This window comes from Corella eumyota, chromosome 6 (genome assembly GCF_963082875.1).
Source record: "Corella eumyota chromosome 6, kaCorEumy4.1, whole genome shotgun sequence".
Lineage (NCBI taxonomy): Eukaryota > Metazoa > Chordata > Ascidiacea > Phlebobranchia > Corellidae > Corella > Corella eumyota.
In genome coordinates this window covers 4,849,150-4,873,744 of record NC_137495.1, presented here as the reverse complement: position 1 = coordinate 4,873,744, position 24,595 = coordinate 4,849,150, and the positions used below count along the sequence as shown (strand labels likewise).

General features: G+C 34.9%; 1 protein-coding gene across 1 annotated transcript in view; it reads right to left on the bottom strand.

Annotated features, from left to right (window-relative positions):
* LOC145755698 (uncharacterized) overlaps positions 1–24,394 on the bottom strand; it is a 32,601-nt gene extending 8,207 nt beyond the window's left edge. Inside the window, exons 1-16 of the mRNA XM_082571949.1 lie at positions 24,323–24,394; positions 24,151–24,256; positions 23,593–23,759; positions 23,048–23,167; positions 18,390–22,648; positions 16,485–18,266; positions 15,768–15,827; positions 15,212–15,386; positions 14,052–14,497; positions 12,767–13,391; positions 12,078–12,652; positions 11,189–12,035; positions 10,665–10,927; positions 9,951–10,214; positions 8,865–9,725; positions 5–7,874 (exon numbers count right to left, since the gene is read on the bottom strand). Coding sequence (XP_082428075.1) covers positions 5–7,874; positions 8,865–9,725; positions 9,951–10,214; positions 10,665–10,927; positions 11,189–12,035; positions 12,078–12,652; positions 12,767–13,391; positions 14,052–14,497; positions 15,212–15,386; positions 15,768–15,827; positions 16,485–18,266; positions 18,390–22,505 — 17,884 coding nt within the window. The 5' untranslated portion in view covers positions 22,506–22,648; positions 23,048–23,167; positions 23,593–23,759; positions 24,151–24,256; positions 24,323–24,394. The remainder of the gene's footprint in view (positions 1–4; positions 7,875–8,864; positions 9,726–9,950; positions 10,215–10,664; positions 10,928–11,188; positions 12,036–12,077; positions 12,653–12,766; positions 13,392–14,051; positions 14,498–15,211; positions 15,387–15,767; positions 15,828–16,484; positions 18,267–18,389; positions 22,649–23,047; positions 23,168–23,592; positions 23,760–24,150; positions 24,257–24,322) is intronic.
* Between the last annotated feature and the right edge of the window lie 201 nt (positions 24,395–24,595).

Below are 24,595 nucleotides of genomic sequence, written 5' to 3'. Positions count from 1 at the left end.
TTACCATTACATACGAAACCATTTCCAATAAATCCAGTAATGCAAGCACAAGTAAAAGATCCGTCAGTGTTTGTACATATAGCATTACCATCACTACAATTGTTTGTCGTTAAAGTACATTCATTTATATCTGTGCAGTTTACTCCATCACCAGTGTATCCAGTATTGCAAGCACAAGTAAATGATCCATTTGTGTTTGTACAAGTAGCATTATCACTGCAAACGTCTGTCATTAAAAAACATTCATTTATGTCTGTACAGTTCACTCCATCGGCAGTATACCCAATATTGCAAGCACAAGTAAATGATCCATTTGTGTTTGTACAAGTAGCATTATCACTGCAATTGTCAGTCATTAAAAAACATTCATTTAAGTCTGTGCAGTTTACTCCATCACCAGTATATCCAGTATTGCAAGCACAAGTAAATAATCCATTTGTGTTGGTACAAATAGCGTTATCACTGCAATTGTCAGTTAATAAAAAACATTCATTTGTGTCTGTGCAGTTTACTCCATCACCAGTGTATCCAGTATTGCAAGCACAAGCAAATGATCCATTTGTGTTTGTACACAATGCATTTGAATCACAATTGCCTGTCATTAAAAAACATTCATTTATGTCTGTGCAGATCACACCATTGCCAGTATATCCAGTATTGCAAGCACAAGTAAACGATCCATTTGTGTTTGTACAAGTAGCGTTATTACTGCAATCGTCTGTCATTAAAAAACATTCATTTATGTCTGTGCAGTTTACTCCATCGCCAGTATATCCAGTATTGCAAGCACAAGTAAATGATCCAATTGTGTTTGTACAAGTAGCATTTGAATCACAATTGTCTGTCATTAAAAAACATTCATTTATGTCTGTGCAGTTTACTCCATCACCAGTATATCCAGTATTGCAAGCACAAGTAAACGATCCATTTGTGTTTGTACAAGTAGCGTTATCACTGCAATTGTCTGTTAATAAAAAACATTCATTTATGTCTGTGCAGTTTACTCCATCACCAGTGTATCCAGTATTGCAAGAACAAATAAATGATCCATTTGTGTTTGTACAAGTAGCGTTATCACTGCAATTGTCTGTTAATAAAAAACATTCATTTATGTCTGTGCAGTTTAATCCATCACCAGTGTATCCAGTATTGCAAGAACAAATAAATGATCCATTTGTGTTTGTACAAGTAGCGTTATCACTGCAATTGTCTGTTAATAAAAAACATTCATTTATGTCTGTGCAGTTTACTCCATCACCAGTGTATCCAGTATTGCAAGAACAAATAAATGATCCATTTGTGTTTGTACAAGTAGCGTTATCACTGCAATCGTCTGTCATTAAAAAACATTCATTTATGTCTGTGCAGTTTACTCCATCGCCAGTATACCCAATATTGCAAGCACAAGTAAACGATCCATTTGTGTTTGTACAAGTAGCGTTATCACTGCAATTGTCTGTTAATAAAAAACATTCATTCATGTCTGTGCAGTTTACTCCATTACCAGTATATCCAGTATTGCAAGCACAAGTAAACGATCCATTTGTGTTTGTACAAGTAGCATTATCACTGCAATCGTCTGTCATTAAAAAACATTCATTTATGTCTGTGCATTTTACTCCATTGCCAGTGTATCCAGTATTGCAAGAACAAGTAAATGAACCAAATGTGTTTGTACAATTTGCATTTGAATCACAATTGTCTGTCATTAAAACACATTCATTTATGTCTGTGCAGTTTACTCCATCACCAGTATATCCAGTATTGCAAGCACAAGTAAACGATCCATTTGTGTTTGTACACAGTGCATTCGAATGACAATTGCCTGTCATTAAAAAACATTCATTCATGTCTGTGCAGTTTACTCCATTACCAGTATATCCAGTATTGCAAGCACAAGTAAACGATCCATTTGTGTTTGTACAAGTAGCATTATCATTGCAATCGTCTGTCATTAAAAAACATTCATTTATGTCTGTGCAGTTTACTCCATTGCCAGTGTATCCAGTATTGCAAGAACAAGTAAATGAACCAAATGTGTTTGTACAATTTGCATTTGAATCACAATTGTCTGTCATTAAAACACATTCATTTATGTCGGTGCAGTTTACTCCATTGCCAGTGTATCCAGTATTGCAAGCACAAGAAAACGATCCATTTGTGTTTGTACACAGTGCATTCGAATCACAATTGCCTGTCATTAAAAAACATTCATTTATGTCTGTGCAGTTCACACCATTGCCAGTGTATCCAGTATTGCAAGCACAAGTAAACGATCCATTTGTGTTTGTACAAGTAGCGTTATCACTGCAATTGTCTGTCAATAAAAAACATTCATTTATGTCTGTGCAGTTTACTCCATCGCCAGTATATCCAGTATTGCAAATACAAGTAAATAATCCATTTGTGTTTGTACACATTGCATTTGAATCACAAGTGTCTGTTAATATAAAACATTCATTTATGTCTGTGCAGTTTACTCCATCGCCAGTATACCCAATATTGCAAGCACAAGTAAACGATCCATTTGTGTTTGTACAAGTAGCATTATCACTGCAATTGTCTGTTAATAAAAAACATTCATTCATGTCTGTGCAGTTTACTCCATTACCAGTATATCCAGTATTGCAAGCACAAGTAAACGATCCATTTGTGTTTGTACAAGTAGCGTTATCACTGCAATTGTCTGTTAATAAAAAACATTCATTCATGTCTGTGCAGTTTACTCCATCACCAGTATATCCAGTATTGCAAGCACAAGTAAACGATCCATTTGTGTTTGTACACAGTGCATTCGAATGACAATTGCCTGTCATTAAAAAACATTCATTCATGTCTGTGCAGTTTACTCCATTACCAGTATATCCAGTATTGCAAGCACAAGTAAACGATCCATTTGTGTTTGTACAAGTAGCATTATCACTGCAATTGTCTGTCATTAAAAAACATTCATTTATGTCTGTGCAGTTTATTCCATCACCGGTATATCCAGTATTGCAAGCACAAGTAAACGATCCATTTGTGTTTGTACAAGTAGCGTTATCACTGCAATTGTCTGTTAATAAAAAACATTCATTTATGTCTGTGCAGTCTACTCCATCACCATTATATCCAGTATTGCAAGCGCAAGTAAACGATCCATTTGTGTTTGTACACAGTGCATTTGCATCACAATTGCCTGTCATTAAAAAACATTCATTTATGTCTGTGCAGTTTACTCCATCGCCAGTATATCCAGTATTGCAAGTACAAGTAAATAATCCATTTGTGTTTGTACACATTGCATTTGAATCACAAGTGTCTGTTAATATAAAACATTCATTTATGTCTGTGCAGTTTACTCCATCGCCAGTATACCCAATATTGCAAGCACAAGTAAACGATCCATTTGTGTTTGTACAAGTAGCATTATCACTGCAATTGTCTGTTAATAAAAAACATTCATTCATGTCTGTGCAGTTTACTCCATTACCAGTATATCCAGTATTGCAAGCACAAGTAAACGATCCATTTGTGTTTGTACAAGTAGCGTTATCACTGCAATTGTCTGTTAATAAAAAACATTCATTCATGTCTGTGCAGTTTACTCCATCACCAGTATATCCAGTATTGCAAGCACAAGTAAACGATCCATTTGTGTTTGTACACAGTGCATTCGAATGACAATTGCCTGTCATTAAAAAACATTCATTCATGTCTGTGCAGTTTACTCCATTACCAGTATATCCAGTATTGCAAGCACAAGTAAACGATCCATTTGTGTTTGTACAAGTAGCATTATCACTGCAATTGTCTGTCATTAAAAAACATTCATTTATGTCTGTGCAGTTTATTCCATCACCGGTATATCCAGTATTGCAAGCACAAGTAAACGATCCATTTGTGTTTGTACAAGTAGCGTTATCACTGCAATTGTCTGTTAATAAAAAACATTCATTTATGTCTGTGCAGTCTACTCCATCACCATTATATCCAGTATTGCAAGCGCAAGTAAACGATCCATTTGTGTTTGTACACAGTGCATTTGCATCACAATTGCCTGTCATTAAAAAACATTCATTTATGTCTGCGCAGTTTACTTCATTGCCAGTGTATCCAGTATTGCAAGCACAAGTAAATGAACCAAATGTGTTTGTACAATTTGCATTTGAATCACAATTGTCTGTTATTAAAAAACATTCATTTATGTCGGTGCAGTTTACTCCATCACCAGTATATCCAGTATTGCAAGCACAAGTAAACGATCCATTTGTGTTTGTACACAGTGCATTCGAATCACAATTGCCTGTCATTAAAAAACATTCATTTATGTCTGTGCAGTTCACACCATTGCCAGTGTATCCACTATTGCAAGCACAAGTAAACGATCCATTTGTGTTTGTACAAGTAGCATTATCACTGCAATTGTCTGTCATTAAAAAACATTCATTTATGTCTGTGCAGTTTACTCCATCACTGGTATATCCAGTATTGCAAGCACATGTAAACGATCCATTTGTGTTTGTACAAGTAGCATTATCACTGCAATTGTCTGTCATTAAAAAACATTCATTTATGTCTGTGCAGTTTACTCCATCACCAGTATATCCAGTATTGCAAGCACAAGTAAATGATCCATTTGTGTTTGTACACAGTGCATTCGAATCACAATTGCCTGTCATTAAAAAACATTCATTTATGTCTGTGCAGTTCACACCATTGCCAGTGTATCCAGTATTGCAAGCACAAGTAAACGATCCAATTGTGTTTGTACAAGTAGCATTATCACTGCAATTTTCTGTCATTAAAAAACATTCATTTATGTCTGTGCAGTTTACTCCATCACCAGTATATCCAGTATTGCAAGCACAAGTAAACGATCCATTTGTGTTTGTACACATTGCATTTGAATCACAAGTGTCTGTCATTAAAAAACATTCATTTATGTCTGTGCAGTTTACTCCATCGCCAGTATACCCAATATTGCAAGCACAAGTAAACGATCCATTTGTGTTTGTACAAGTAGCATTATCACTGCAATTGTCTGTTAATAAAAAACATTCATTTATGTCTGTGCAGTTTACTCCATCACCATTATATCCAGTATTGCAAGCACAAGTAAACGATCCATTTGTGTTTGTACAAGTAGCGTTATCACTGCAATTGTCTGTTAATAAAAAACATTCATTTATGTCTATGCAGTTTACTCCATCGCCAGTATATCCAGTATTGCAAGCACAAGTAAACGATCCATTTGTGTTTGTACAAGTAGCGTTATCACTGCAATTGTCTGTTAGTAAAAAACATTCATTTATGTCTGTGCAGTTTACTCCATCACCAGTATATCCAGTATTGCAAGCACAAGTAAATGATCCATTTGTGTTGGTACAAGTAGCATTATCACTGCAATCGTCTGTCATTAAAAAACATTCATTTATGTCTGTGCAGTTTACTTCATTGCCAGTGTATCCAGTATTGCAAGCACAAGTAAATGAACCAAATGTGTTTGTACAATTTGCATTTGAATCACAATTGTCTGTCATTAAAAAACATTCATTTATGTCTGTGCAGTTCACTCCATCACCAGTATATCCAGTATTGCAAGCACAAGTAAACGATCCATTTGTGTTTGTACACAGTGCATTCGAATGACAATTGCCTGTCATTAAAAAACATTCATTTATGTCTGTGCAGTTCACACCATTGCCAGTGTATCCAGTATTGCAAGCACAAGTAAACGATCCATTTGTGTTTGTACAAGTAGCGCTATCACTACAATTGTCTGTCATTAAAAAACATTCATTTATGTCTGTGCAGTTTACTCCATCACCGGTATATCCAGTATTGCAAGCACAAGTAAATGATCCATTTGTGTTGGTACAAATAGCATTATCACTGCAATTGTCTGTCAATAAAAAACATTCATTCATGTCTGAGCAGTTTACTCCATCGCCAGTATATCCAGTATTGCAAGCACAAGCAAATGATCCATTTGTGTTTGTACAAGTAGCGTTATCACTGCAATTGTCTGTCATTAAAAAACATTCATTTATGTCTGTGCAGTTCACTTCATCGCCAGTGTATCCAGTATTGCAAGCACAAGTAAATGAACCAAATGTGTTTGTACAATTTGCAGTTGAATCACAATTGTCTGTCATTAAAAAACATTCATTTATGTCTGTGCAGTTTATTCCATCACCAGTATATCCAGTATTGCAAGCACAAGTAAACGATCCATTTGTGTTTGTACACAGTGCATTCGAATCACAATTGCCTGTCATTAAAAAACATTCATTTATGTCTGTGCAGTTCACACCATTGCCAGTGTATCCAGTATTGCAAGCACAAGTAAACGATCCATTTGTGTTTGCACAAGTAGCATTATTACTGCAATTGTCTGTCAATAAAAAACATTCATTTATGTCTGTGCAGTTTACTCCATCACCGGTATATCCAGTATTGCAAGCACAAGTAAACGATCCATTTGTGTTTGTACAAGTAGCATTATCACTGCAATTGTCTGTCATTAAAAAACATTCATTTATGTCTGTGCAGTTTACTCCATCGCCAGTATATCCAGTATTGCAAGCACAAGCAAATGATCCATTTGTGTTTGTACAAGTAGCGTTATCACTGCAATTGTCTGCCATTAAAAAACATTCATTTATGTCTGTGCAGTTCACACCATTGCCAGTGTATCCAGTATTGCAAGCACAAGTAAACGATCCATTTGTGTTTGTACACAGTGCATTCGAATCACAATTGCCTGTCATTAAAAAACATTCATTTATGTCTGTGCAGTTCACACCATTGCCAGTGTATCCAGTATTGCAAGCACAAGTAAACGATCCATTTGTGTTTGTACAAGTAGCGTTATCACTGCAATTGTCTGTCATTAAAAAACATTCATTTATGTCTGTGCAGTTTATTCCATCACCGGTATATCCAGTATTGCAAGCACAGGTAAACGATCCATTTGTGTTTGTACAAGTAGCGTTATCACTGCAATTGTCTGTCAATAAAAAACATTCATTTATGTCTGTGCAGTTCACTCCATCGCCAGTGTATCCAGTATTGCAAGCACAAGTAAATGAACCAAATGTGTTTGTACAATTTGCAGTTGAATCACAATTGTCTGTCATTAAAAAACATTCATTTATGTCTGTGCAGTTTACTCCATCACCAGTATATCCAGTATTGCAAGCACAAGTAAACATTCCATTTGTGTTTGTACACAGTGCATTCGAATCACAATTGCCTGTCATTAAAAAACATTCATTTATGTCTGTGCAGTTCACACCATTGCCAGTGTATCCAGTATTGCAAGCACAAGTAAAAGATCCAATTGTGTTTGTACAAGTAGCGTTATCACTGCAATTGTCTGTTAATAAAAAACATTCATTTATGTCTGTGCAGTTTACTCCATCGCCAGTAAATCCAGTATTGCAAGCACAAGTAAACGATCCATTTGTGTTTGTACAAGTAGCATTATCACTGCAATCGTCTGTCATTAAAAAACATTCATTTATGTCTGTGCAGTTTACTCCATCACCAGTATATCCAGTATTGCAAGCACAAGTAAATGAACCAAATGTGTTTGTACAATTTGCATTTGAATCACAATTGTCTGTTATTAAAAAACATTCATTTATGTCGGTGCAGTTTACTCCATCACCAGTATATCCAGTATTGCAAGCACAAGTAAACGATCCATTTGTGTTTGTACACAGTGCATTCGAATCACAATTGCCTGTCATTAAAAAACATTCATTTATGTCTGTGCAGTTCACACCATTGCCAGTGTATCCACTATTGCAAGCACAAGTAAACGATCCATTTGTGTTTGTACAAGTAGCATTATCACTGCAATTGTCTGTCATTAAAAAACATTCATTTATGTCTGTGCAGTTTACTCCATCACTGGTATATCCAGTATTGCAAGCACATGTAAACGATCCATTTGTGTTTGTACAAGTAGCATTATCACTGCAATTGTCTGTCATTAAAAAACATTCATTTATGTCTGTGCAGTTTACTCCATCACCAGTATATCCAGTATTGCAAGCACAAGTAAATGATCCATTTGTGTTTGTACACAGTGCATTCGAATCACAATTGCCTGTCATTAAAAAACATTCATTTATGTCTGTGCAGTTCACACCATTGCCAGTGTATCCAGTATTGCAAGCACAAGTAAACGATCCAATTGTGTTTGTACAAGTAGCATTATCACTGCAATTTTCTGTCATTAAAAAACATTCATTTATGTCTGTGCAGTTTACTCCATCACCAGTATATCCAGTATTGCAAGCACAAGTAAACGATCCATTTGTGTTTGTACACATTGCATTTGAATCACAAGTGTCTGTCATTAAAAAACATTCATTTATGTCTGTGCAGTTTACTCCATCGCCAGTATACCCAATATTGCAAGCACAAGTAAACGATCCATTTGTGTTTGTACAAGTAGCATTATCACTGCAATTGTCTGTTAATAAAAAACATTCATTTATGTCTGTGCAGTTTACTCCATCACCATTATATCCAGTATTGCAAGCACAAGTAAACGATCCATTTGTGTTTGTACAAGTAGCGTTATCACTGCAATTGTCTGTTAATAAAAAACATTCATTTATGTCTATGCAGTTTACTCCATCGCCAGTATATCCAGTATTGCAAGCACAAGTAAACGATCCATTTGTGTTTGTACAAGTAGCGTTATCACTGCAATTGTCTGTTAGTAAAAAACATTCATTTATGTCTGTGCAGTTTACTCCATCACCAGTATATCCAGTATTGCAAGCACAAGTAAATGATCCATTTGTGTTGGTACAAGTAGCATTATCACTGCAATCGTCTGTCATTAAAAAACATTCATTTATGTCTGTGCAGTTTACTTCATTGCCAGTGTATCCAGTATTGCAAGCACAAGTAAATGAACCAAATGTGTTTGTACAATTTGCATTTGAATCACAATTGTCTGTCATTAAAAAACATTCATTTATGTCTGTGCAGTTCACTCCATCACCAGTATATCCAGTATTGCAAGCACAAGTAAACGATCCATTTGTGTTTGTACACAGTGCATTCGAATGACAATTGCCTGTCATTAAAAAACATTCATTTATGTCTGTGCAGTTCACACCATTGCCAGTGTATCCAGTATTGCAAGCACAAGTAAACGATCCATTTGTGTTTGTACAAGTAGCGCTATCACTACAATTGTCTGTCATTAAAAAACATTCATTTATGTCTGTGCAGTTTACTCCATCACCGGTATATCCAGTATTGCAAGCACAAGTAAATGATCCATTTGTGTTGGTACAAATAGCATTATCACTGCAATTGTCTGTCAATAAAAAACATTCATTCATGTCTGAGCAGTTTACTCCATCGCCAGTATATCCAGTATTGCAAGCACAAGCAAATGATCCATTTGTGTTTGTACAAGTAGCGTTATCACTGCAATTGTCTGTCATTAAAAAACATTCATTTATGTCTGTGCAGTTCACTTCATCGCCAGTGTATCCAGTATTGCAAGCACAAGTAAATGAACCAAATGTGTTTGTACAATTTGCAGTTGAATCACAATTGTCTGTCATTAAAAAACATTCATTTATGTCTGTGCAGTTTATTCCATCACCAGTATATCCAGTATTGCAAGCACAAGTAAACGATCCATTTGTGTTTGTACACAGTGCATTCGAATCACAATTGCCTGTCATTAAAAAACATTCATTTATGTCTGTGCAGTTCACACCATTGCCAGTGTATCCAGTATTGCAAGCACAAGTAAACGATCCATTTGTGTTTGCACAAGTAGCATTATTACTGCAATTGTCTGTCAATAAAAAACATTCATTTATGTCTGTGCAGTTTACTCCATCACCGGTATATCCAGTATTGCAAGCACAAGTAAACGATCCATTTGTGTTTGTACAAGTAGCATTATCACTGCAATTGTCTGTCATTAAAAAACATTCATTTATGTCTGTGCAGTTTACTCCATCGCCAGTATATCCAGTATTGCAAGCACAAGCAAATGATCCATTTGTGTTTGTACAAGTAGCGTTATCACTGCAATTGTCTGCCATTAAAAAACATTCATTTATGTCTGTGCAGTTCACACCATTGCCAGTGTATCCAGTATTGCAAGCACAAGTAAACGATCCATTTGTGTTTGTACACAGTGCATTCGAATCACAATTGCCTGTCATTAAAAAACATTCATTTATGTCTGTGCAGTTCACACCATTGCCAGTGTATCCAGTATTGCAAGCACAAGTAAACGATCCATTTGTGTTTGTACAAGTAGCGTTATCACTGCAATTGTCTGTCATTAAAAAACATTCATTTATGTCTGTGCAGTTTATTCCATCACCGGTATATCCAGTATTGCAAGCACAGGTAAACGATCCATTTGTGTTTGTACAAGTAGCGTTATCACTGCAATTGTCTGTCAATAAAAAACATTCATTTATGTCTGTGCAGTTCACTCCATCGCCAGTGTATCCAGTATTGCAAGCACAAGTAAATGAACCAAATGTGTTTGTACAATTTGCAGTTGAATCACAATTGTCTGTCATTAAAAAACATTCATTTATGTCTGTGCAGTTTACTCCATCACCAGTATATCCAGTATTGCAAGCACAAGTAAACATTCCATTTGTGTTTGTACACAGTGCATTCGAATCACAATTGCCTGTCATTAAAAAACATTCATTTATGTCTGTGCAGTTCACACCATTGCCAGTGTATCCAGTATTGCAAGCACAAGTAAAAGATCCAATTGTGTTTGTACAAGTAGCGTTATCACTGCAATTGTCTGTTAATAAAAAACATTCATTTATGTCTGTGCAGTTTACTCCATCGCCAGTAAATCCAGTATTGCAAGCACAAGTAAACGATCCATTTGTGTTTGTACAAGTAGCATTATCACTGCAATCGTCTGTCATTAAAAAACATTCATTTATGTCTGTGCAGTTTACTCCATCACCAGTATATCCAGTATTGCAAGCACAAGTAAATGAACCAAATGTGTTTGTACAATTTGCAGTTGAATCACAATTGTCTGTCATTAAAAAACATTCATTTATGTCTGTGCAGTTTACTCCATCACCAGTATATCCAGTATTGCAAGCACAAGTAAACGATCCATTTGTGTTTGTACAAGTAGCATTATCACTGCAATTGTCTGTCAATAAAAAACATTCATTCATGTCTGAGCAGTTTACTCCATCGCCACTATATCCAGTATTGCAAGCACAAGTAAATGATCCATTTGTGTTGGTACAATTTGCATTTAAAGCACAAATGTCTGTCATTAGAAAACATTCATTTATATCTGTGCAGTTTACTCCATCACCAGTGTATCCAGTATTGCAAGCACAAGTAAATGATCCATCTGTGTTTGTACAATTTGCATCTAAATCACAATTGTCTGTCATAAAGCTACATTCATCGATATCTGTGCAATTTATACCATCGCCAGTGTATCCAGTATTGCAAGCACAAGTAAATGATCCATCTGTGTTTGTACAATTTGCATGTAAATCACAATTGTTTGTCATTAAAGTACATTCATCGATATCTGTGCAATTTATACCATCACCAGTGTATCCAGTATTGCAAGCACAAGTAAATGATCCATCTGTGTTCGTACAATTTGCATTTATATCACAATCGTCTGTCATTAAAGTACATTCATTTATATCATTGCAGTTCACTCCATCACCAGTGTATGCAGTATTGCAAGCACAAGTAAACGATCCAATAGTGTTTGTACAAGTAGCATTACTATCACTACAATTGTCTGTCATTAAAGTACATTCATTTATATCATTGCAGTTGACACTATTGCCAGTGTATCCAGTATTACAAGCACAAGTAAATGATCCATCTGTGTTTGTACAATTTGCATTTAAATCGCAATTGTTTGTCATAAAGCTACATTCATCTATATCTGTGCAATTTATACCATCACCAGTATATCCACTATTGCAAGCACAAGTAAATGATCCATTTGTGTTTGTACAAGTAGCGTTATCACTGCAATTGTCTGTAATTAAAAAACATTCATTTGTGTCTGGGCAGTTTATTCCATCGCCAGTATATCCAGTATTGCAAGCACAAGCAAATGATCCATTTGTGTTTGTACAAGTAGCGTTATCACTGCAATTGTCTGTCAATAAAAAACATTCATTTATGTCTGTGCAGTTCACTCCATCGCCAGTGTATCCAGTATTGCAAGCACAAGTAAATGAACCAAATGTGTTTGTACAATTTGCAGTTGAATCACAATTGTCTGTCATTAAAAAACATTCATTTATGTCTGTGCAGTTTACTCCATCACCAGTATATCCAGTATTGCAAGCACAAGTAAACGATCCATTTGTGTTTGTACACAGTGCATTCGAATCACAATTACCTGTCTTTAAAAAACATTCATTTATGTCTGTGCAGTTCACACCATTGCCAGTGTATCCAGTATTGCAAGCACAAGTAAACGATCCATTTGTGTTTGCACAAGTAGCATTATCACTGCAATTGTCTGTCAATAAAAAACATTCATTTATGTCTGTGCAGTTTACTCCATCACCGGTATATCCAGTATTGCAAGCACAAGTAAACGATCCATTTGTGTTTGCACAAGTAGCATTATCACTGCAATTGTCTGTCATTAAAAAACATTCATTTATGTCTGTGCAGTTTATTCCATCACCGGTATATCCAGTATTGCAAGCACAGGTAAACGATCCATTTGTGTTTGTACAAGTAGCGTTATCACTGCAATTGTCTGTCAATAAAAAACATTCATTTATGTCTGTGCAGTTTACTCCATCACCAGTGTATCCAGTATTGCAAGCACAAGTAAATGAACCAAATGTGTTTGTACAATTTGCATTTGAATCACAATTGTCTGTCATTAAAAAACATTCATTTATGTCTGTGCAGTTTACTCCATCACCAGTATATCCAGTATTGCAAGCACAAGTAAATGATCCATTTGTGTTTGTACACAGTGCATTCGAATCACAATTGCCTGTCATTAAAAAACATTCATTTATGTCTGTGCAGTTTACTCCATCACCAGTATATCCAGTATTGCAAGCACAAGTAAACGATCCATTTGTGTTTGTACAAGTAGCGTTATCACTGCAATTGTCTGTTAGTAAAAAACATTCATTTATGTCTGTGCAGTTTACTCCATCACCAGTATATCCAGTATTGCAAGCACAAGTAAATGATCCATTTGTGTTGGTACAAGTAGCGTTATCACTGCAATCGTCTGTCATTAAAAAACATTCATTTATGTCTGTGCAGTTTACTTCATTGCCAGTGTATCCAGTATTGCAAGCACAAGTAAATGAACCAAATGTGTTTGTACAATTTGCATTTGAATCACAATTGTCTGTCATTAAAAAACATTCATTTATGTCTGTGCAGTTCACTCCATCACCAGTATATCCAGTATTGCAAGCACAAGTAAACGATCCATTTGTGTTTGTACACAGTGCATTCGAATGACAATTGCCTGTCATTAAAAAACATTCATTTATGTCTGTGCAGTTTACTCCATCACCGGTATATCCAGTATTGCAAGCACAAGTAAATGATCCATTTGTGTTTGCACAAGTAGCATTATCACTGCAATTGTCTGTCATTAAAAAACATTCATTTATGTCTGTGCAGTTTATTCCATCACCGGTATATCCAGTATTGCAAGCACAGGTAAACGATCCATTTGTGTTTGTACAAGTAGCGTTATCACTGCAATTGTCTGTCAATAAAAAACATTCATTTATGTCTGTGCAGTTTACTCCATCACCAGTATATCCAGTATTGCAAGCACAAGTAAATGATCCATTTGTGTTTGCACAAGTAGCATTATTACTGCAATTGTCTGTCAATAAAAAACATTCATTTATGTCTGTGCAGTTTACTCCATCACCGGTATATCCAGTATTGCAAGCACAAGTAAACGATCCATTTGTGTTTGTACAAGTAGCATTATCACTGCAATTGTCTGTCATTAAAAAACATTCATTTATGTCTGTGCAGTTTACTCCATCGCCAGTATATCCAGTATTGCAAGCACAAGCAAATGATCCATTTGTGTTTGTACAAGTAGCGTTATCACTGCAATTGTCTGCCATTAAAAAACATTCATTTATGTCTGTGCAGTTCACACCATTGCCAGTGTATCCAGTATTGCAAGCACAAGTAAACGATCCATTTGTGTTTATACACAGTGCATTCGAATCACAATTGCCTGTCATTAAAAAACATTCATTTATGTCTGTGCAGTTCACACCATTGCCAGTGTATCCAGTATTGCAAGCACAAGTAAACGATCCATTTGTGTTTGTACAAGTAGCGTTATCACTGCAATTGTCTGTCATTAAAAAACATTCATTTATGTCTGTGCAGTTTATTCCATCACCGGTATATCCAGTATTGCAAGCACAGGTAAACGATCCATTTTTGTTTGTACAAGTAGCGTTATCACTGCAATCGTCTGTCATTAAAAAACATTCATTTATGTCTGTGCAGTTCACTCCATCGCCAGTGTATCCAGTATTGCAAGCACAAGTAAATGAACCAAATGTGTTTGTACAATTTGCAGTTGAATCACAATTGTCTGTCATTAAAAAACATTCATTTATGTCTGTGCAGTTTACTCCATCACCAGTATATCCAGTATTGCAAGCACAAGTAAACATTCCATTTGTGTTTGTACACAGTGCATTCGAATCACAATTGCCTGTCATTAAAAAACATTCATTTATGTCTGTGCAGTTCACTCCATCGCCAGTGTATCCAGTATTGCAAGCACAAGTAAATGAACCAAATGTGTTTGTACAATTTGCAGTTGAATCACAATTGTCTGTCATTAAAAAACATTCATTTATGTCTGTGCAGTTTACTCCATCACCAGTATATCCAGTATTGCAAGCACAAGTAAACATTCCATTTGTGTTTGTACACAGTGCATTCGAATCACAATTGCCTGTCATTAAAAAACATTCATTTATGTCTGTGCAGTTTACTCCATCACCAGTATATCCAGTATTGCAAGCACAAGTAAAAGATCCATTTGTGTTTGTACAAGTAGCGTTATCACTGCAATTGTCTGTTAATAAAAAACATTCATTTATGTCTGTGCAGTTTACTCCATCACCAGTAAATCCAGTATTGCAAGCACAAGTAAACGATCCATTTGTGTTTGTACAAGTAGCATTATCACTGCAATCGTCTGTCATTAAAAAACATTCATTTATGTCTGTGCAGTTTACTCCATTGCCATTGTATCCACTATTGCAAGAACAAGTAAATGAACCAAATGTGTTTGTACAATTTGCATTTGAATCACAATTGTCTGTCATTAAAACACATTCATTTATGTCTATGCAGTTTACTCCATCACCAGTATATCCAGTATTGCAAGCACAAGTAAACGATCCATTTGTGTTTGTACAAGTAGCGTTATCACTGCAATTGTCTGTCAATAAAAAACATTCATTTATGTCTGTGCAGTTCACACCATTGCCAGTATATCCAGTATTGCAAGCACAAGTAAACGATCCATTTGTGTTTGTACAAGTAGCATTATCACAGCAATTGTCTGTCATTAAAAAACATTCATTTATGTCTGTGCAGTTTACTCCATCACCAGTATATCCAGTATTGCAAGCACAAGTAAACGATCCATTTGTGTTTGTACAAGTAGCGTTATCACTGCAATTGTCTGTCAATAAAAAACATTCATTTATGTCTGTGCAGTTCACACCATTGCCAGTATATCCAGTATTGCAAGCACAAGTAAACGATCCATTTGTGTTTGTACAAGTAGCATTATCACAGCAATTGTCTGTCATTAAAAAACATTCATTTATGTCTGTGCAGTTTACTCCATCACCAGTATATCCAGTATTGCAAGCACAAGTAAACGATCCATTTGTGTTTGTACAAGTAGCATTATCACTACAATTGTCTGTCAATAAAAAACATTCATTCATGTCTGAGCAGTTTACTCCATCGCCAGTATATCCAGTATTGCAAGCACAAGTAAAAGATCCATTTGTGTTTGTACAAGTAGCGTTATCACTGCAATTGTCTGTTAATAAAAAACATTCATTTATGTCTGTGCAGTTTACTCCATTGCCATTGTATCCACTATTGCAAGAACAAGTAAATGAACCAAATGTGTTTGTACAATTTGCATTTGAATCACAATTGTCTGTCATTAAAACACATTCATTTATGTCTATGCAGTTTACTCCATCACCAGTATATCCAGTATTGCAAGCACAAGTAAACGATCCATTTGTGTTTGTACAAGTAGCGTTATCACTGCAATTGTCTGTCAATAAAAAACATTCATTTATGTCTGTGCAGTTCACACCATTGCCAGTATATCCAGTATTGCAAGCACAAGTAAACGATCCATTTGTGTTTGTACAAGTAGCATTATCACAGCAATTGTCTGTCATTAAAAAACATTCATTTATGTCTGTGCAGTTTACTCCATCACCAGTATATCCAGTATTGCAAGCACAAGTAAACGATCCATTTGTGTTTGTACAAGTAGCGTTATCACTGCAATTGTCTGTCAATAAAAAACATTCATTTATGTCTGTGCAGTTCACACCATTGCCAGTATATCCAGTATTGCAAGCACAAGTAAACGATCCATTTGTGTTTGTACAAGTAGCATTATCACAGCAATTGTCTGTCATTAAAAAACATTCATTTATGTCTGTGCAGTTTACTCCATCACCAGTATATCCAGTATTGCAAGCACAAGTAAACGATCCATTTGTGTTTGTACAAGTAGCATTATCACTGCAATTGTCTGTCAATAAAAAACATTCATTCATGTCTGAGCAGTTTACTCCATCGCCAGTATATCCAGTATTGCAAGCACAAGTAAATGATCCATTTGTGTTTGTACAAGTAGCATTATCACTGCAATTGTCTGTCAATAAAAAACATTCATTTATGTCTGTGCAGTTCACTCCATCACCAGTGTATCCAGTATTGCAAACACAAGTAAATGATCCATTTGTGTTGGTACAATTTGCATTTAAAGCACAAATGTCTGTCATTAGAAAACATTCATTTATATCTGTGCAGTTTACTCCATCACCAGTGTATCCAGTATTGCAAGCACAAGTAAATGAACCATTTGTGTTGCTACAATTTGCATTTAAATCGCAATTATCTGTCATAAAGCTACATTCATCTATATCTGTGCAATTTATACCATCACCAGTGTATCCAGTATTGCAAGCACAAGTAAATGATCCATCTGTGTTTGTACAATTTGCATCTAAATCACAATTGTTTGTCATTAAAGTACATTCATCGATATCTGTGCAATTTATACCATCACCAGTGTATCCAGTATTGCAAGCACAAGTAAATGATCCATCTGTGTTTGTACAATTTGCATCTAAATCACAATTGTTTGTCATTAAAGTACATTCATCGATATCTGTGCAATTTATACCATCACCAGTGTATCCAGTATTGCAAGCACAAGTAAATGATCCATCTGTGTTCGTACAATTTGCATTTATATCACAATCGTCTGTCATTAAAGTACATTCATTTATATCATTGCAGTTCACTCCATCACCAGTGTATCCAGTATTGCAAGCACAAGTAAATGATCCATCTGTGTTCGTACAATTTGCATTTATATCACAATCGTCTGTCATTAAAGTACATTCATTTATATCATTGCAGTTCACTTCATCACCAGTGTATCCAGTATTGCAAGCACAAGTAAACGATCCAATAGTGTTTGTACAATTTGCATTTAAATCGCAATTGTCTGTCATAAAGCTACATTCATCTATATCTGTGCAATTTATACTATCACCAGTGTATCCAGTATTGCAAGCACAAGTAAATGATCCATTTGTGTTCGTACAATTTGCATTTAAATCGCAATTGTCTGTCATAAAGCTACATTCATCTATATCTCTGCAATTTACTCCATCACCAGTGTATCCAGTATTGCAAGCACAAGTAAATGATCCATCTGTGTTCGTACAATTTGCATTTATATCACAATCGTCTGTCATTAAAGTACATTCATTTATATCATTGCAGTTCACTCCATCACCAGTGTATCCAGTATTGCAAGCACAAGTAAACGATCCAATAGTGTTTGTACAATTTGCATTTAAATCGCAATTGTTTGTCTTAAAGCTACATTCATCTATATCTGTGCAATTTATACCAGCACCAGTATATCCACTATTGCAAGCACAAGTAAATGATCCATTTGTGTTTGTACAAGTAGCATTATCACTGCAATTGTCTGTCATTAAAAAACATTCATTTATATCTGTGCAGTTTACTCCATCACCAGTGTATCCAGTATTGCAAACACAAGTAAATGATCCATTTGTGTTGGTACAATTTGCATTTAAAGCACAAATGTCTGTCATTAGAAAACATTCATTGATGTCTGTGCAGTTTACTCCATTGCCAGTGTATCCAACATTGCAAGCACAAGTAAATGATCCATTTGTGTTTGTACAAGTAGCATTATCGCTGCAGATGTCTGTCATTAAAGTACATTCATTTATATCATTGCAGTTGACACCATTGCCAGTGTATCCAGTATTGCAAGCACAAGTAAATGATCCAATTGTGTTTGTACAATTTGCATTTAAATCGCAATTGTCTGTCATTAAAGTACATTCATTTATATCATTGCAGTTCACTCCATCACCAGTGTATCCAGTATTGCAAGCACAAGTAAACGATCCAATAGTGTTTGTACAAGTAGCATTACTATCACTACAATTGTCTGTCATTAAAGTACATTCATTTATATCATTGCAGTTGACACCATTGCCAGTGTATCCAGTATTACAAGCACAAGTAAATGATCCATCTGTGTTTGTACAATTTGCATTTAAATCGCAATTGTTTGTCATAAAGCTACATTCATCTATATCTGTGCAATTTATACCATCACCAGTATATCCACTATTGCAAGCACAAGTAAATGATCCATTTGTGTTTGTACAAGTAGCGTTATCACTGCAATTGTCTGTAATTAAAAAACATTCATTTGTGTCTGGGCAGTTTATTCCATCGCCAGTATATCCAGTATTGCAAGCACAAGCAAATGATCCATTTGTGTTTGTACAAGTAGCGTTATCACTGCAATTGTCTGTCAATAAAAAACATTCATTTATGTCTGTGCAGTTCACTCCATCGCCAGTGTATCCAGTATTGCAAGCACAAGTAAATGAACCAAATGTGTTTGTACAATTTGCAGTTGAATCACAATTGTCTGTCATTAAAAAACATTCATTTATGTCTGTGCAGTTTACTCCATCACCAGTATATCCAGTATTGCAAGCACAAGTAAACGATCCATTTGTGTTTGTACACAGTGCATTCGAATCACAATTGCCTGTCATTAAAAAACATTCATTTATGTCTGTGCAGTTCACACCATTGCCAGTGTATCCAGTATTGCAAGCACAAGTAAACGATCCATTTGTGTTTGCACAAGTAGCATTATCACTGCAATTGTCTGTCAATAAAAAACATTCATTTATGTCTGTGCAGTTTACTCCATCACCGGTATATCCAGTATTGCAAGCACAAGTAAACGATCCATTTGTGTTTGCACAAGTAGCATTATCACTGCAATTGTCTGTCATTAAAAAACATTCATTTATGTCTGTGCAGTTTATTCCATCACCGGTATATCCAGTATTGCAAGCACAAGTAAATGAACCAAATGTGTTTGTACAATTTGCATTTGAATCACAATTGTCTGTTATTAAAACACATTCATTTATGTCTGTGCAGTTTACTCCATCACCAGTATATCCAGTATTGCAAGCACAAGTAAACGATCCATTTGTGTTTGTACACAGTGCATTCGAATGACAATTGCCTGTCATTAAAAAACATTCATTTATGTCTGTGCAGTTCACACCATTGCCAGTATACCCAATATTGCAAGCACAAGTAAACGATCCATTTGTGTTTGTACAAGTAGCGTTATCACTGCAATTGTCTGTCATTAAAAAACATTCATTTATGTCTGTGCAGTTTACTCCATCACCAGTATATCCAGTATTGCAAGCACAAGTAAACGATCCATTTGTGTTTGTACAAGTTGCGTTATCACTGCAATTGTCTGTCATTAAAAAACATTCATTTATGTCTGTGCAGTTTACTCCATCACCAGTATATCCAGTATTGCAAGCACAAGTAAACGATCCATTTGTGTTTGTACAAGTTGCGTTATCACTGCAATTGTCTGTCATTAAAAAACATTCATTAATGTCTGTGCAGTTTACTCCATCACCAGTGTATCCAGTATTGCAAGCACAAGTAAAAGATCCAACTGTGTTTGTACAATTTGCATTTAAATCGCAATTGTCTGTCATAAAGCTACATTCATCTATATCTGTGCAATTTACTCCATTGCCAGTGTATCCAGTATTGCAAGCACAAGTAAATGATCCATCTGTGTTGGTACAATTTGCATTTAAATCGCAATTGTCTGTCATAAAGCTACATTCATCTATATCTGTGCAATTTATACCATCACCAGTGTATCCAGTATTGCAAGCACAAGTAAATGATCCATTTGTGTTCATACAATTTGCATTTAAATCGCAATTGTCTGTCATAAAGCTACATTCATCTATATCTGTGCAATTTATACCATCACCAGTGTATCCAGTATTGCAAGCACAAGTAAATGATCCATCTGTGTTCGTACAATTTGCATTTATATCACAATCGTCTGTCATTAAAGTACATTCATTTATATCATTGCAGTTCACTCCATCACCAGTGTATCCAGTATTGCAAGCACAAGTAAATGATCCATCTGTGTTCGTACAATTTGCATTTATATCACAATCGTCTGTCATTAAAGTACATTCATTTATATCATTGCAGTTCACTTCATCACCAGTGTATCCAGTATTGCAAGCACAAGTAAACGATCCAATAGTGTTTGTACAATTTGCATTTAAATCGCAATTGTCTGTCATAAAGCTACATTCATCTATATCTGTGCAATTTATACCATCACCAGTGTATCCAGTATTGCAAGCACAAGTAAATGATCCATTTGTGTTTGTACAATTTGCATTTAAATCGCAATTGTCTGTCATAAAGCTACATTCATCTATATCTGTGCAATTTACTCCATCACCAGTGTATCCAGTATTGCAAGAACAAGTAAATGATCCATCTGTGTTCGTACAATTTGCATTTATATCACAATCGTCTGTCATTAAAGTACATTCATTTATATCATTGCAGTTCACTCCATCACCAGTGTATCCAGTATTGCAAGCACAAGTAAACGATCCAATAGTGTTTGTACAATTTGCATTTAAATCGCAATTGTTTGTCTTAAAGCTACATTCATCTATATCTGTGCAATTTATACCATCACCAGTATATCCACTATTGCAAGCACAAGTAAATGATCCATTTGTGTTTGTACAAGTAGCATTATCACTGCAATTGTCTGTCATTAAAAAACATTCATTTATATCTGTGCAGTTTACTCCATCACCAGTGTATCCAGTATTGCAAACACAAGTAAATGATCCATTTGTGTTGGTACAATTTGCATTTAAAGCACAAATGTCTGTCATTAGAAAACATTCATTGATGTCTGTGCAGTTTACTCCATTGCCAGTGTATCCAGTATTGCAAGCACAAGTAAATGATCCATCTGTGTTTGTACAATTAGCATTTAAATCACAATTGTCTGTGATAAAGCTACACTCATTTACGTCTGTGCAATATACTCCATCACCAGTGTATCCAGTATTGCAAGCACAAGTAAATGATCCATTTGTGTTTGTACAAGTAGCATTACCATCACTACAATTGTCTGTCATTAAAGTACATTCATTTATATCATTGCAGTTTACTCCATCGCCAGTGTATCCAGCATTACAAGCACAAGTAAATGATCCATTTGTGTTCGTACAATTTGCATTTAAATCGCAATTGTCTGTCATAAAGCTACATTCATCTATATCTGTGCAATTTATACCATCACCAGTGTATCCAGTATTACAAGCACAAGTAAACGATCCATCTGTGTTTGTACAAGTAGCATTATCATTGCAATTGTCTGTCATTGAAAAACATTCATTTATGTCTGTGCAGTTTACTCCATTACCAATGTATCCAGTATTGCAAGCACAAGTAAATGATCCAATTGTGTTTGTACAATTTGCATTATCATTGCAATTGTCTGTCATTAAAAAACATTCATTAATGTCTGTGCAGTTTACTCCATCGCCAGTGTATCCAGTATTGCAAGGACAAGTAAACGATCCATTTGTGTTTGTACAATTTGCATTATCATTGCAATTGTCTGTCATTAAAAAACATTCATTAATGTCTGTGCAGTTTACTCCATTGCCAGTATATCCAGTATTGCAAGCACAAGTAAACGATCCATCAGTGTTTGTACAAGTAGCATTTAAATCACAATTGTCTGTCATTAAAAAACATTCATTGATATCCGTGCAGTTTACTCCATCACCAGTATATCCAGGTGTGCAAGTACAAGTAAATGAACCAATTGTGTTTGTACATATAGCAATATCATCACAGTTGTGTGACCCTCGAGTACATTCATTAATATCTGTATAATAGTAATAATATTACAGTATTGTGTCAGAGAAATACACTTATTTGTAGCAAATTTAAATAATTTGAGTAATAATTTACTGAATTGTTCAGTTAGAATTCCAAGTTAAAATATTTATATGAACTTCCACATCAATTTTTTTAGTTAATAAATGTCTGTGTAATTTGACACTTTGCTGCGAATTAAGTATTGGCTTAGCAGGAGTTTACATGTTTATAGTGCCTTACTGAAGAGCGCTACAGCATGAGATCAGTGGGGATTGAACCCACGACCTCATGTAAGGTGTAGCAAGTGTTCTTACCACTACACCACGCTAGCGGTGATTTATAAAACAATATGTGATTTTGCAATACGCTTATCTATATTTTAACTTGTATCATCAAATTTGTTTACCATATTGACAATTAGATCCTTCGAAACCGGCCTCACAAGAACAAATATAGTTTTGAAATCCATTCCTAGAACAGTTTCCATTATTTTCACAAAAATTAGTCAGGTTACATTGGTCAAAATCTAAAATTAAAAGTTTTTTCAACAGGTTACCTTAAAAACTAATAAAATATTAATGACATATTTGTATACCTTTTTTTTGTTTGAAAATGCTGACTTCACGAGCCAAACTCACAGTAACAATTGTTCTCTAACCCAGTCAAGAGTTGTCTTTGATAGTTTTGTAAAATATAGACATTTTACCAGTTATACCAGTTATAAATGCTGATTGTCTTTTATCAGTGGAAGTTTGCAACGTTGTGCACCAAATGTAAGGCCAAAATGACAAGGTTATTTTGAAAATTCTAACAATAACTTAATATTGTAAAGTGTAGCCACTACTCTACTTTACACTAATAGTATTCTACAGTTAGCTCAATTAGCATTAATTTTTAGGAAAGGTCACAAAAACTAATATTAAACACATGAAAAGGTAAAACGGTACGTACCAGTCTGATAATCTATTTGAAAAGCTGTATTTGTGCTGTTGGAAAAAGTGATAAAATCTGCAAATAAAATAGAAGACTCCAAGTCAAGCTCATCTCCAATATTAAGGTCAAACAATGAATTGTTGAACTGTGTCCTAACAGTTTCACCTTGAGTAATTACGATCTCCCTAATAATTTAAGTATTTTTAATTCTTACTAAATAGCCTACCAATTGTCTGTATAATGTAATAAAAAATGTGTTTATATTTTAATTTTTCTTAAATTTTATTTTTATAAAACTGGTTAGCAAACGCACGTGGGCACACTAAAATCACCAGGAAGTATTCACAAAACGGGGGAATACTAACTTTAAAATAGCAAATTTGAAAATCGTTAATTTTTTTTAATATTAAAATTAAAATATTAACTTTTAAATAAAAAAGGACAGCTATGGGCCTTTAATTCTGATGTTTTAAGATTTAGAGTGTATTAAAAAAGTACCAAGTACTCCTTTCACGTATTTTGTAAATTAGAGTATATCAAATGTTGATTTTTAGTTATCTAAAAGCAATGATTTACCCAGTTGGGATCACAAGTTCTGAAGAAGCTTGCGTAAATGAAATTCCAACAAAGAAAAAAATCCCATTTTGGATGGCTGGTAATACTCTGATCGTCAATCGGTAACCTATTTAAATATTAGAAAAAATCGTTATATTAGGCTAATACATTGTAACGATTTTGAATGCCTGACCTGCAACGGGTAAATTTTCATTAGATGTTGCATTGACAACCCAAAGTTTTGAACTTGTGGATCCGTCTATTAATCCTGTGTAGTTCATTGGGTAGCAAGGCGAAAGTAGTTGTCCAGTGCTTGTGTTTAATCTAATAAGTTCGAAGCTCTCCTCCAAAGCAAATTGACCTGTGGTTTCTCCAGGTAGGCATGCAAATTGCTCTGAAAGGTTCAAGACATAAACAAGCTTGTTTTTAATAAAAAATAAAATTTAAAATGCAACGTTTAAGAGTT